At 54.3% G+C, this 12,223-nt stretch overlaps 2 protein-coding genes across 3 annotated transcripts in view; one reads left to right on the top strand and one right to left on the bottom strand.

Moving 5' to 3' along the window:
* LOC101800424 (C-C motif chemokine 3) overlaps nt 1-10,423 on the bottom strand; it is a 31,614-nt gene extending 21,191 nt beyond the window's left edge. Inside the window, 2 exon segments of the mRNA XM_013096106.5 lie at nt 5,175-5,295; nt 10,006-10,423. The gene's annotated coding sequence lies outside the window, so the exon portion shown is untranslated.
* HIP1 (huntingtin interacting protein 1) overlaps nt 1-12,223 on the top strand; it is a 50,303-nt gene that overhangs the window by 9,811 nt on the left and 28,269 nt on the right. The window contains exon 1 of one of the 2 annotated variants that reach the window (XM_027445901.3): nt 10,527-10,693. The exons of the other annotated variant lie outside the window; for it this stretch is intronic. Coding sequence (XP_027301702.1) covers nt 10,676-10,693 — 18 coding nt within the window. The 5' untranslated portion in view covers nt 10,527-10,675. Of the gene's footprint in view, nt 1-10,526; nt 10,694-12,223 lie in introns of those variants that run through there. 2 annotated transcript variants of the gene reach the window in all.

Genomic DNA, 12,223 nt, shown 5'->3' on the forward strand with positions numbered 1-12,223 from the left:
CAGTCCTACAGGATAAGCATGGTGCTCAGCTCCTCACACATGAGTACTGCAAGCAGCGGCTGCACCTCTGGGATGGTTGAGGCTGGACTCAAGCAGGGGCCAGCATCCAAAAACATGCGTAAAGTTCCAATTTTCTGAAGGCAGGAGGAAGGTTTTTCTCCACAGTAGCACTGGGTGCTGCTCCCCCATGGTCCTGAGCCCGCACAGTGTGGTTGCTGCTGCTTTTATGTCCCATGGGCTGGCTGACACCCCCCAGCTTTCACAGGAGCCCTTGTCAGCAGGCCGCAGTGGTCACCCTTCGGCAGAGCACATCAGCAACATGCACCCAGCACCAGGTGGGCAGGATGCTGCTGGCAGTGCTCAGGATGCTGTGATTCACTTTTGAGAGTGGACATCTCACTCTCAGGTTATAACATCTGATCTGCTGAAACCCAAGGGGATGCACACGAGTGCATCCCCCAGCTCCATCCACTGCCTCTCTGCAAGTGGGAGGAGGCAGGGAGTGGAGTGGCGGCTCTGGCCCCTGGCCTCCTGCACCCAGCACTGGTTGCTGCAAGCTTCTCCAGCGCAGTGCTGGAACATGCACAGACGGCTCCAGTGTGGGGATGTCCCCTGGTGCTGGAGAGGCTCCTTGCGTGGCTGCCTGTAACTTGGCTGTGTAAAATCGAAGTGCTTCTAATCCATTTTCCATATCCTACTGGATGGCACAGGCATGTTTTCCACACCCAGAGCAGGGTTTTGCCTTTGCTGTTGCTGGAGCTGTTGCTCCAGCAGTGGTTGTGAGGCTGGCAGGAGCACCACAGTGCAACCCTTTGTTCTAGGGCTGGGTAAATAAAATGGATTGCTAGCATGAGCTCCAGGCCAGCAGTGTTTGTTTTCAAAAATGAAAAATGAGTAAAAACTAATATTTAGATCTCAGGAAGGAACTTTGCAACCTTTTGTGCCTGTGATTCCCCCATTTCTAAGCTTCAGAAAGGCAGCAGGACCACATGTGAAACACAGTTTCCTTCATATGCTGGGATTTTTCCACCTCTGTGTTTGCTCAGATTTCATCCTGCTCCACCCTGCATCCCCAGCGGACATCCCTTCTCTGGCACCACATGCCTCTGTTTTCCAAACTTGTAGCAAACAAACATGCACATCCTGGCCAGCCAGCACAGACCACGCCGAGCGCTTGCAGGCAGGCAGGCAGGGTGCAGCTTTGCTGCAGGATGTTTGTGCTCCTCGCCTGAGCATCCCCAGAGCCGTAGCATATCTCCTGCAGCCTGGGCGGAGGTGGATTAAGCAGGGAGAGTGTGGCCCACTGTTACATTTACAAGACCTCAAGGAAAGCACGCACTTAGGTACCAGAATGGGGCTGCTGTTTTATTCTCCAGCTATAAGTCCATCAGAAAATACCACTTTTTCCTTCCTTGCCCCATCCTTGAGCATGCTTGCTCCACTGCACAGGGAGTGGACACTGGGAGAGAAGCCTACACAGCTTAATTATGTTACTGAAATGAATAATTATGCTAAAAAGGATGTGGTTGGGACAGCGTTGGGAACGGTGCAGAGTGTGGCCAGGTCGGGCCAGCATGGTCCCTGCACCCTGGGAGGGGATCTTGGTGTCATCTTGGGCTTGGGACAATTCCCCATCTCAGAGGGGTGCCTAGGGCTGGGCTTCAAGCACTGCACTGGTCCCTTAACCAAGCTGGACACTCCTTGGGAGATCCCCAGGGACCCATCAAGCTGCACTGCCTGCAAACCTCGGTCCTGCAGTCCTCTATTGACTGTAGGCATAGCTCCTATGGAAGCACCAGACCTTCCAACAAAAGAGGTTTGGAGCCTGGGAATTAGTTGTTTCCTTGCTGGGCAGGGGCACAGCGCTCAGCCCCAGGGGGGCTCCTGTGGTGGGTCATCACACCAAGCAGGGATGCCATCCAGAGGGACCTGGACAAGCTCAAGAAGTGGGCCCATGGGAACCTTGTTAAGTTCAACAAGGCCAAGTGCAAGGTCTTAGACCTGGGTGGGGTAGGGTCTGCGGTCTCCGCATGCTTTATTCAGACCTCTCAGTGCAGCCATGCACATCGCATGGGCAGCGAGCCCACATCGAGGGGAATTTACTCGCAGCTGGAAACTTCCCTGGGGCTGTGAACAGAACACGCTGTCTGTGTCCTACCAGCACTTCTACCACTGCCTGTCCATCAGAAGCTGGCTCGGCTGCTGGTGTGGCCTGGCACCATCCAGCCCCAGGGGCCCAGCAGCTGTGGGCACAATTGCTACAGCTTCTCCCAACCCCATGTACCAGGAGGTTTTGTATCAGAGCTCGTTCCCCATTTGTTACACAGGTGTGCCAAGCTGTCAGCATTTGGGGACTGCAGGAGCTGTGAGAGCTGTGGGCACCTGTCATGTCACAAATCTGTGAGCCTCCACTCAGCCACCTTTTCACCAGGCTTTTGGTTTTGTGTGGAAATAAAGCTCTGGAGAAGACAGGAAATTCTTGCACTGTAAGGCGAGGGTGATGGGGTCCTGGTTGGGCCTTCGGCTGAAGCCCCTTGCACAAGACACCACAGCCAGATCTCCGTCCAAGGGAGAAGCAAAAGGAGATAACCAAATGATTCCTCCCGTGGGCCACCTCAGGGATCACCCAAGGCAGAGATTTGAGAGGGGTAAAAGGGAGGAGGCTCACTGCTCTGCAAAAGGGAGGACGGCACCGAGTGCAGCCCCATCCTGGAGCTCCGAGCAGCAGCCTTGCAGCTGGGATGTGTCACCTCCCACAAAGCCACTGAGGAATTCAGGAGATGCTGGACAGTGCTGGCAGCAACTCAGCCAGGATGCAATGTCTGGCCCTGTGAATATTTCCAGATACATAGTGAGGACAAGCAAAGCAGGGAAATGGATCTCCAGGTTTGACGTTGCCCAGTGTTGGCTGTGGGACAGGTGTCTAACAGACACTGCTTGGAAAGGGATGAACAGCCTGTCCAGGGTGATGGCTCTCCCCTCTGGGGATGTGAGAGATGCTGGCACTGCTCCCCAAGCACAAAATGGAGGTATTTTGGCACTGCTTCCTCTGCAGCCTTGGATGCTCCCCAGGCAGCAGCCTTGCTGCCCATGGCTCCTGTAAATGAAGCCAGTGCCTCTGAGGCAGAACTTAAGGGCTTTGAAAGGAAATTGATGGGATTTATCAACTTGTTTCCTGAATAATTTATGGCAATGATCCAATTATGGAGGGGTTTCAAAGTGAAGAAGTGAGAACAAAGTAGGGGCCTTTGATTTCTGCTTGGGAGCATTTATCTGAGCAGACCCCAGGGGCACACAGGGGAGCAGATAATGGAGAAGCACACAGTGGTGGAGCACCCGGCTGTGCTGCCCACGTTGTGAGCTGCCTGATGGGGGCAGCAGCATGAGAGCAGTGAGCACAGCGCTGATGTTTTGTTAGCACATTTATGATCTTTGCTAACCCTGCTTCCTTTTCTGGGCATTGTGCTTATCTTGGTAGTGTCGGCGTTGTGCTTAAAAAAAGGAAGCAACTCAAGCGGTGCATTGTACAGACCAGGCTGTACGTGTGTGAAGGAAGACAGCCTCTGCTGGAGTCAAGAGGGGTTTCCAGATAACCTATACATACAAATGGGGACTCAGGGGACATAGAAGACATCTGCAAGTGAGAAGCAAGTGGTCATGTACATATTTGCTGAGGTTAAGTGTGAAGTTTTAAATCCCTCTTCCACAATTCAGTTACAACCCTGTTATTGCTGCTACTACAAGCTGTCCTTTTGGATCAAGCACTTGAGCTGGTGCCTGCCCTGTCTGCCCTTTGCAAGGCTCCATAACCCTTCACCCCACCTGAGGAATGGGACTTTCTTCTGCTCCAGTCCTGCAGCCAGGATCTGCCATCACCTTGCAGCACTGGCAGTGGGGGGAGCATATGGGGCAGGTGCAGCTTATTCTGCCACTTTCCCTTGTGCATTTTTAATCCCATTGTCTTGGGCTGGCCACATCTGCAGGCGCTGTCTGACCAATGTTACTCGAAGCTTTTGTGGTGGCTGTAACATGAGCCGGTATAGATTGAACAGACAGCTAAAAATAACAAACAGTCGATAACAGTAGCACAAACTGTGGCTGCATTTAATTTTTGAAGAAAATCTGTATATAGACAGCACAACAAAGCTGCCTCCGACAAGGCAAGAGTAATGAGGTCGGGCCCCCTTCCTGCACCAGGTGCAGGGCTGGCAGCACAGCGTTTCTGTACGCTGGGGGCATTTGGTGCCTCTTCTGTCCAGGGAGGCTTGGTGCCTCTGGGGCCTCTATCACAGCCCAGTGCTGGGCTGGCTTTTTGCTGGAGCCTGGGCTGCCTGCTCCCACAGCTGCCTGCTCCCTGCCCCATGAGCACCCATGCACTGCGAGCCCTGGACCCGTGCCAACCTGCAGCTGATCAGCTTTTCCTCCTCACTTTCACATGCACAGGAAACTGCAGCATTAGAAAGATTTTTAAATTGCATTGAGCTTTTAAGTACTGCACTGAATAGGATATTTTCCTAAATCAAGATTTGCAAAGGTATTTGGGCAGTAATTGTCCAGGGAGATTTTCAGGAGCATTGGAGCACCCAAACAACTTTGAAATCCAACCTAAAGTGCAGATTTGGTACCAAAAAAAGCAGCTGATTCACCTCAGATTGTAACCCTTTCAGGGTTTTTACATATTTTTACATAACGTGTAATTGGGTGTTAATGGGTGTAGGGTTTTTTGCAGGTTGCTCATTGCAGGGTCCTATCTGGAAGTCAGAGGTGTGAGGTCAGAGCATACATGCCTGCAAGCTGCAGCAGATCCTGTGGATTGCCAAGCCTGCCCCTACCCGTAGGGGTCCTGTGCAGGAGAGTCAGTGCTCACCCAGGAGACTGTTGAGAGGTCGAGGCCATGCATGTAGGTAGCTGCCGGCTACAGGACAAGTGTCACTGGTACCCGGGAAAGGGTGGGAGGATTTGCGCCTGATACAAGCATGTGAGGTTGCATTACAAAGATCTGATCTCACAGTTCAGGGAGAAAAAAATAAATAAATAAAGCCACAAACAGCCATAGTGAGGTGGGTTTTCCTCCAAGTGGAAGTATTACAAATACACCCAGTGGCTGGCATTCACATCCTTCTCTGAAAAAACACAACACAGCCAATGCTCCTGGCACAGCCAGAGGTGCTCACCCAGTTCCACGGGTCAGAAATGAAACCCAGCGCAGCAGATCCTCAACCAGCACGTCCCTTCAATACGGGCTGTGGTGCAGAGCTGTGCAAGATCAGGAGATGTGCTGAGACCAGCCAAAGCCTGTGAAAGAGAAAGCAAATAGTTTCATATGTGCTGGGTGTCTCTCTGCTGAACCTGCTGCTCTGCCTTATGCAGAAAGCTTGGGAAAGCCCTTCCCAGCTCCTGGAGACCCCATGCTGCTGGTGCTCCTGCAGGGTCCCGGTGTCCCCCTAAGTGGGCAGGGCTGGTTTGTTGGGAGCTGCAAGAGCTGCTGTGGGGTGGTTGGTTTGAACTGCTCCAGCAGGCTGATGCAGCTGGGAAAGATTGCATCCCCCGAGGAGAAATAATTGAGGAGACAACTCCCAGCACAGTGATGAAATGTGCTGCCCTGGCACACAGGAGCAGCCACCGTGCAAGTACAGCTCCAGTGCTTCCCAAGCAGAAGCAGATGAGCCCCCAGCAGCATAGGTCAGCCTTGCACCCCTGGGATGACAAAGGGGACACCTGCAAATTCACTGTGGGGAAGAATGTTGTGGAAAATCCTGCCATGAATGCACTGTGATTCCAAGCTGTGGGTGCTCAGCTCTGGCTTGGTTCTCTTCTCTCTGGGCAGATTTGGGAAATAGAGAAAGATCAAGAGGGAGCAACTGATATTATTAGTCATCGAGGAGGGAGGAGGCTGCAATGGAAGATGGTTTAAAAGGCTTCAGATTATTTTTAGACCTGGTAAAATGAACAATGGGGCGGGGGGGGGAAGGGAGAGACAAGAACTTCTGGAGACATGAATGGTTCATGCCACAGAGAGGACCTGGCTTCCACTTCATCTCACCTCAGAGCGTGAGCTCAGACAGAGATTTGCTCAAATAGAAGTAAGAAATGTAAAACCAATAAAATAAAATGACTTGTAGATCATTACTTGACTAACCTTTGTTAAACTGTCTGTAATGACAAAAAGCTGCATTTGCCAAGATATTTTATGCCTAACTCCCTTCATCTCTGTGGGAGTCAGCTGCTGAAATAAATTTTAAAGATGTTCCCAAAGCCTCCCTCCAGCTCAGGGCAGAGGATGGACGCCTCTCCTCCCTCCTTGCCCACAGCGCTCCCAGCTGTGCTGCACCTCTCAGCCAAGCATTTTGCAGAGCCCTGAAGGAGCCACTGGAGGCTGGGGCTGATTCCTAGGCCTAGCCGAGGGTCTCTAAGTTCAGCACAGTGGAGGCTGAACACAGCTGGGGAGGAGGGGGCTCTGTGCCCAGAGGGGGCACCAGGACACAGGGACAGAGCAGGGGTTGCTCCCCCAAGCAGCACAGCCTTGCCTTCCCTGCTGCTGTGGGGGAATGTCGCACCATACCCACAGCTCCCAGAGCTGGGGGAGGCAGGGTCAAGGCTGTGCATAAGGCAGTGCTGCAGGCATTATTGCTTGTGATGCCCTCCTGGCTTTTGTCCCTCAACGTGTGACCTCCAGGCACCTGTCTCCAGTACCCCTCTAGAGCCATGTTCATTTGCTAATGACCAGAGTGCATCGGCCCAAAAAAGGCTGCTGGGGAGGCTGTCTAGGGCCAGTCTTCCTGCAGCCCTTCCCAAATTGCTGGGAAGTAAGGCAGTTCTGGAGTGGAAAGGTGCTGGGTGCTGACCAGTCTGCACATACACCTGCAGATCAAAGCACAGAGGTTGCTAAAAGCGTGATCCCTGCTCTCCAGGGCTGGAGCAGACATTGATTCAGCTGTGCCCAGTGCTACTGGCAGAGTGGGAGAGGCTTCAAGGTTGTGTGCTCCCCCTGGCTGATAAAACTGCACCCCTGACACCGTCCATAGCTCTGCATGTGTGTGTGCAAACCGACAGAGATTTGGAGCAAGCTCACTTAACATTGCATAGTCCTAGGTGGATTTGGGTTGTCCCTCAGGCAAGTTGAGTATAAAACTGCTTTGTATGTATAGCACTTCAGGGAAACCATGCTGAAAGCGGAGCTGCTGCTCTTGCAGCTACAAGAAGTAGCAGATTCAGTGTTTTGACATCCTTATGTGAGCCACTGGGAACAGCTGTCCCAGTCGCAGCGAGCACCATGTAGGGCAGGAGCAGCTCACCCTTGGGGCTCCTGCTTGGCAGGGGATCCACAGCAGGGAACTTGTGTGGGCTCAGATGAGCCCAGAAAGGAAGAAACTTGCACCCTGGGCCACTTCTCTGAAGTGTCACCCCTGTGGCAGGGCAAGGGGTCATCCCAGGGGTGCAAATCACCCTATGGCAGGGCGATTTGTCCTCATGGATCATGCCAGGGCTCAGCACGTGTGGCCATCTCCCTCCCTGCTTCATGCTTTGGGAGTGCAGCTTCCTTGGACAGTGGGGAACTTTATTTTCCCTTTGTTCTGGAGACTCTTCTGAAGTTGCCTCTAAATTATTTTTCAGAGTTTTTTTCTATAGCTGCCTTGGCTCTGATGTTTGCCCTTTAGCCAAGGAGCTTTGTCAGAGCCCTCCTTGCTGGGAAGCTCCAGGCCTGGAGCACTCCCTGTCCCCCGATGGCTACGCAGTCCTCGCTCTGCGCTGTCCCACAATTGGGACATGAGTGAGACATGGACCTGTCTCTGTCAGCTCTAGCAGCTCTTCAGGCCTCTGTACAAGAACTCCTCTAATGGCAATAACCGTGCAGCATCCAAGGCAGATGCTCACCCAGGGCCTGATCCCACATTGTGATGCTGGTTCCCTGCCTCCTCTCTGTGCTGGCTCTAGATTAAAATTCTGAAAGCCAAGGTTAAGGATGATGAGCTGACTGGGTTTGCTACAAAATGCTGTCTTGCAGGAGGGCATGGTGGGATGAAGGGGGTCTTGGAGCCGAAAGCCAGCCATGGGAGGTAAAACAGCAAGTATGCAGCATGGGAAGCTCATGGGCATTGCATGGTGTCACCAATGTATCTGCTAAAGAGGGAATCCTACAAACTATTTTAAAAGTTGTACATTTCTGATGCAGGTGACATAGGGGGAAAATTCACATCTGTCCTACGCATGTTGTGGTGGGGGTCAGGACTGAGTTTTACTCCCAAGGATGTGAGTGATTCTCTTTGTTTTCCACTTTACCTTTGGGTTTGCTCTTGCACACACGCCCTAAGATCTCCATTTGTTCAAATGAGATATTAAAACCCCATGCAAGTGCTAATTGCAGGGATGGAGCCTCATGGTGCTCTGCATCCACAGGGGGCTGTGTGATGGACCTAGGACAGCAAGCCATGCAGTGCTGGTGCCGTCCAGTTCAGAGCAATGGTAAATCCAGCTGATACTGGATTAATTAATTCCTGGATCCCACTGACCAAGGGAAGATCAGGCTGGGGATGCCACAGAGCAGGGCTGTGTGGTGAGGACCAATGCTCACATCTTCTGTGCTGGAGGCATTTCCAGGAGGGGGGCTGCAGTGGGTAGAGCAGGTTTCTTGCATCCAGTGGGTGTCCATTCCTATTTTGCAGAGCAGGCTGCGGTGCGAGCATGGTCTGAGGTTGTCCCCAATGGCTGGGATCACCTTGCAGGCTGGTGGATATCTTTAGGTCTTCCTCCGCATGGGCCTGGACTGGTTCCCAGCAGATCGCTGATGACACATACCTCCAGGTAGGGAGGGCTTGCTCTAAAATAGGACTGTGCATCTGGCAAAGCAGCCAGATGTGTCACAGCATTAGGGAAAGATGCCAGTCGGTTTTCAGTTGTAATGTCTGTACTCAAGTTACCAAGATTTCCTTGGGGCAGATAATGAGCTTTTTCCCATATCCCATAACCAGCTGGACGTCGCTGACCAAAGGGCTTTGCAGCAAGGAGGGAGCAAACCCAGCTCCCTTTCTCAAGTCACAGCACTCAATTCTGGTTTTGCCTCCCTTGCTGCAGTAGGTACTGCGTCTTCCACCGCCAGCACCACGGGGACCTGATGCACCCTTCCTGCCACAGGCCTACTGTGCAGATGTGCTCGGAGCCCCGTCATGCCTGGCGTGATGGGGACAAGTGCCCACGATGGGGACTGGTGCCCACACCCAGCGCGCTGCTATGTGCATACTGACGGGCTGGGACGAGGAGCAGGGACCAGACCACCTGCTCCCTTAGGAACCGGGCGTCACAGTTCATTTAAAGTGGGAAATTGCTCTTTTGGCCTTTTCGTCACATTGCCAGGGTTCTACAAGGTGAAAGCTGCAAATGGATAAGGTGTAAAATTTGGCTATAGGTTGGAATCAGTCAGTCCAGCAAAAGGAGGAGGTTCATAGCTGCAGTAAAGCAGTGTGTCTGTGTGTCTGTCCCACATGGGAATCTCGGTGGAGACTTTGAGAGCCACCAGAGGGAAAACACTACCTGGTCTTGGCTCCAAAAGCATCCCCCATGGCTGGGACTTGCTTGGTGACTTGGGTCAGCGTGATCTGGGTGCTCCTGGGCCCAAGGGGTGGCTCTCAGTCCCCACAGGTCCCTGCAGAGTGCATGGGATGTGGGATTCTGTGATCTTGTTAAGAGCAGCCAAGTCACCATCCATTAACAAGGGGCTGTGCCATGACTAGACTAAAGTAATCTGGGAGGCTTATTGAGTTAGTCTAGGGCTAGCATCACAGAACATTTTTTTTGCTTGAGGCCATGAAGCTTCTTCTCTGCCTTCTGCAGAGGGTTAGCTGCGTTTCAGTGCCATGATGCTTTTCCTCCTACCTGCTTTGGATTTGCTTTTAGGGAATTTAAAGAATGATTATAGAATTGTTTGGGTTTCTTTTATACCCCCCCATCTGAAGATGCTAAAGAGCTTCTCAAACACTGGTAGCAGCTGGGAACAGCAAAGATACTGACCTGCTGTTGTGTTCCCTCCTGTCCCACAGCGAAGGGGGATTCTCTGGTCCACGGCCAGGTGATGCCAGCCGGCACACTGCCTCCCCGAGGACGGGGAGCAGGCGCGCTGTACCAGCCTGAATGCTTTTTTGTTGCAGGAGAGATCACGGCCCATGAGCTCTTGTCTCAGAGAGAGCACGGACAGGTCACCTGCAGGACCACCGGGTGTAGGATCCCCAGCAGCGCCCGGGGGGCACGGAGATGGGGCACAGGGATGGGGCGGTGCCCTCCCCAGGCGCTCCTGGCTGCCCCAAAGCCCGCAGCTCCAGGGTGCAGCCGGGCACCCACGAATTCTCCCCCCCCGCCACCAGCCCGGGGCCGCCTTTGTTGTCCAGCGAGGGGGCGAGCGCGCCCCCGCCGGCCCTCCCATCCCCCGCCCCCACCCCGCGGGGCTGCGCCGTGGCTCGCGGGAGCGCGCCGCGTGCGGGTGCGCGCTTCCAACCCCCCCCCCCCCACAGCTCCTCCGCGGAGCCTCCCGCGCCCCCGCCCCGCTCCCGCCCCGCGCCGCCGCCGTGGGAGCCGCGGAGCCGCTGCGGCCGGGAGCGGGGAGCGGGGAGCGGGGAACGGGGAGCGGGGCCCGTCCCCGCCGATCGGGCTCCGGCGAGCCGGCCTCAGCCCGGCTGGAGCGGCCATGGAGGCGGGCAAAATGGTGAGTGCATCCTCCTCCTCCTCCGGGGCCCCCAGCAGCGGTGCGGCGCTCCGAGGGCTGCGGAGGGGGAGACCAGCGGTCCCGGGGGAGAGGGTCAGGGCTCCGGGGGGAGCTGCTGGAGCTGGGATTGAGGGCTTGCTCCCTCCCGAGGCGGGAGCTTGGCAAGTTTCATCTGTTTGCGAACCCCCCCCCCCAACCCGAATTTTGGTGTTTTCTGCTGTGAAAGCAGGAAGAAACAGCCCGGTGTTACTGGACGTGTTGCAACGACAACCGTACTCCAGCTCTCTGGGATTCATCCCCAGCGGGAGACATCGTTGGGGTTAAGCTGATCCCCGCTGCAAGGCAGCTCCCCTGTGTTGGGGTGCACTCCTACCCGCACGTTGCCTTGCACCCCGCATTTGGGTTAGCAGGGTACAGGCCGTGCCCTGCCTGCTCAAGCTGCCACGCATGGCTAGCCGGGATGCATAAGGCCAGCCCCTGCTTGGTCACAAGGGATGGAGATAGGCTGGGGGAAGCAGGGCATGAGGAGCCATCCTGGCATGGAGGCATGGCCATCCCCTGTGCTGGTCACCTTGAGAGGGAGATTTTGCTTTTCACTATCCCCAGGTTGGGAGCAGCGAGGATGGGGGCACAGGTGCTCTGGCAGAGCAGGGCTGGGGACAGGATGAGGTGACAGGGGTGTAGCAGCAGGGAGCCAGCAGGGTCCAGGCTGTTCTTGGCTCCTGCACAGGATCCAGGTGTCCCCAAGGAACACCTGGACGTTTCTGGAGCTTGCAGCCATCTGTCTGGGTGGTGGCTGTTCGTTTAACAAACTGACGTAGGGAAGAGGAATGCTCCCTTAATTTTCTCACGTCTGCCCACAGTGGCAAGGGACTCTTCATTCTGTTCAGAGGAGCTGCTGCTTTGCAGGAGGAGCTGCAAGGAAGGATTTCCACAAGAGTGCCTGTCGCTGCCTTTGCAGCCTGGGGTTCACCCAGCCAGGGACCATTCTGCTGGTGATACCGCACCGCGGGCATTCCTGCCAGGCAGGGTGACCCACAGCTCTGCGTCTGGTGCTTAAACAGTCCATGGCATAGTGCATGGGGCTGTCACCTCACCCCGGAGCACTTCAGGGTGCCTGTCACATGGGAGATAGCAGAGATTGCCGTACTCTGAGATGTGCTTTGCAGGCTGTCTTGCTGTTGAAGGGACTAGTTTCTTCCTGAAGACATCTCCATAAGATTTAACATTTCCCAAGCAAGTTTGGTCCTGGGATGGCTGCTGATCACTACAACGCTCATCTGGAGATGAGCATGTGGCATTCTGGTTCTTCTCCCTGCATCCTCAGGCATCCTGTCTCTCTCCCGTGATTCCTCCCCCATTATAAAAGTGCCTGAATATTGGTATTTGTCAGCAAGCAGAAGACTCCAGTTGGGGCCACTGGGAAAGTATCAGGAGTATTTGAAGACTGTGGAGGATCTTCCTGGAACACTGACCCCAGAAAACATAGTGATCCTCCGTCCACTGATGCAAAGCACCACTGGTGGAAGA

This window comes from Anas platyrhynchos, chromosome 20 (assembly GCF_047663525.1).
Source record: "Anas platyrhynchos isolate ZD024472 breed Pekin duck chromosome 20, IASCAAS_PekinDuck_T2T, whole genome shotgun sequence".
NCBI classification, from domain to species: Eukaryota; Metazoa; Chordata; class Aves; order Anseriformes; family Anatidae; genus Anas; species Anas platyrhynchos.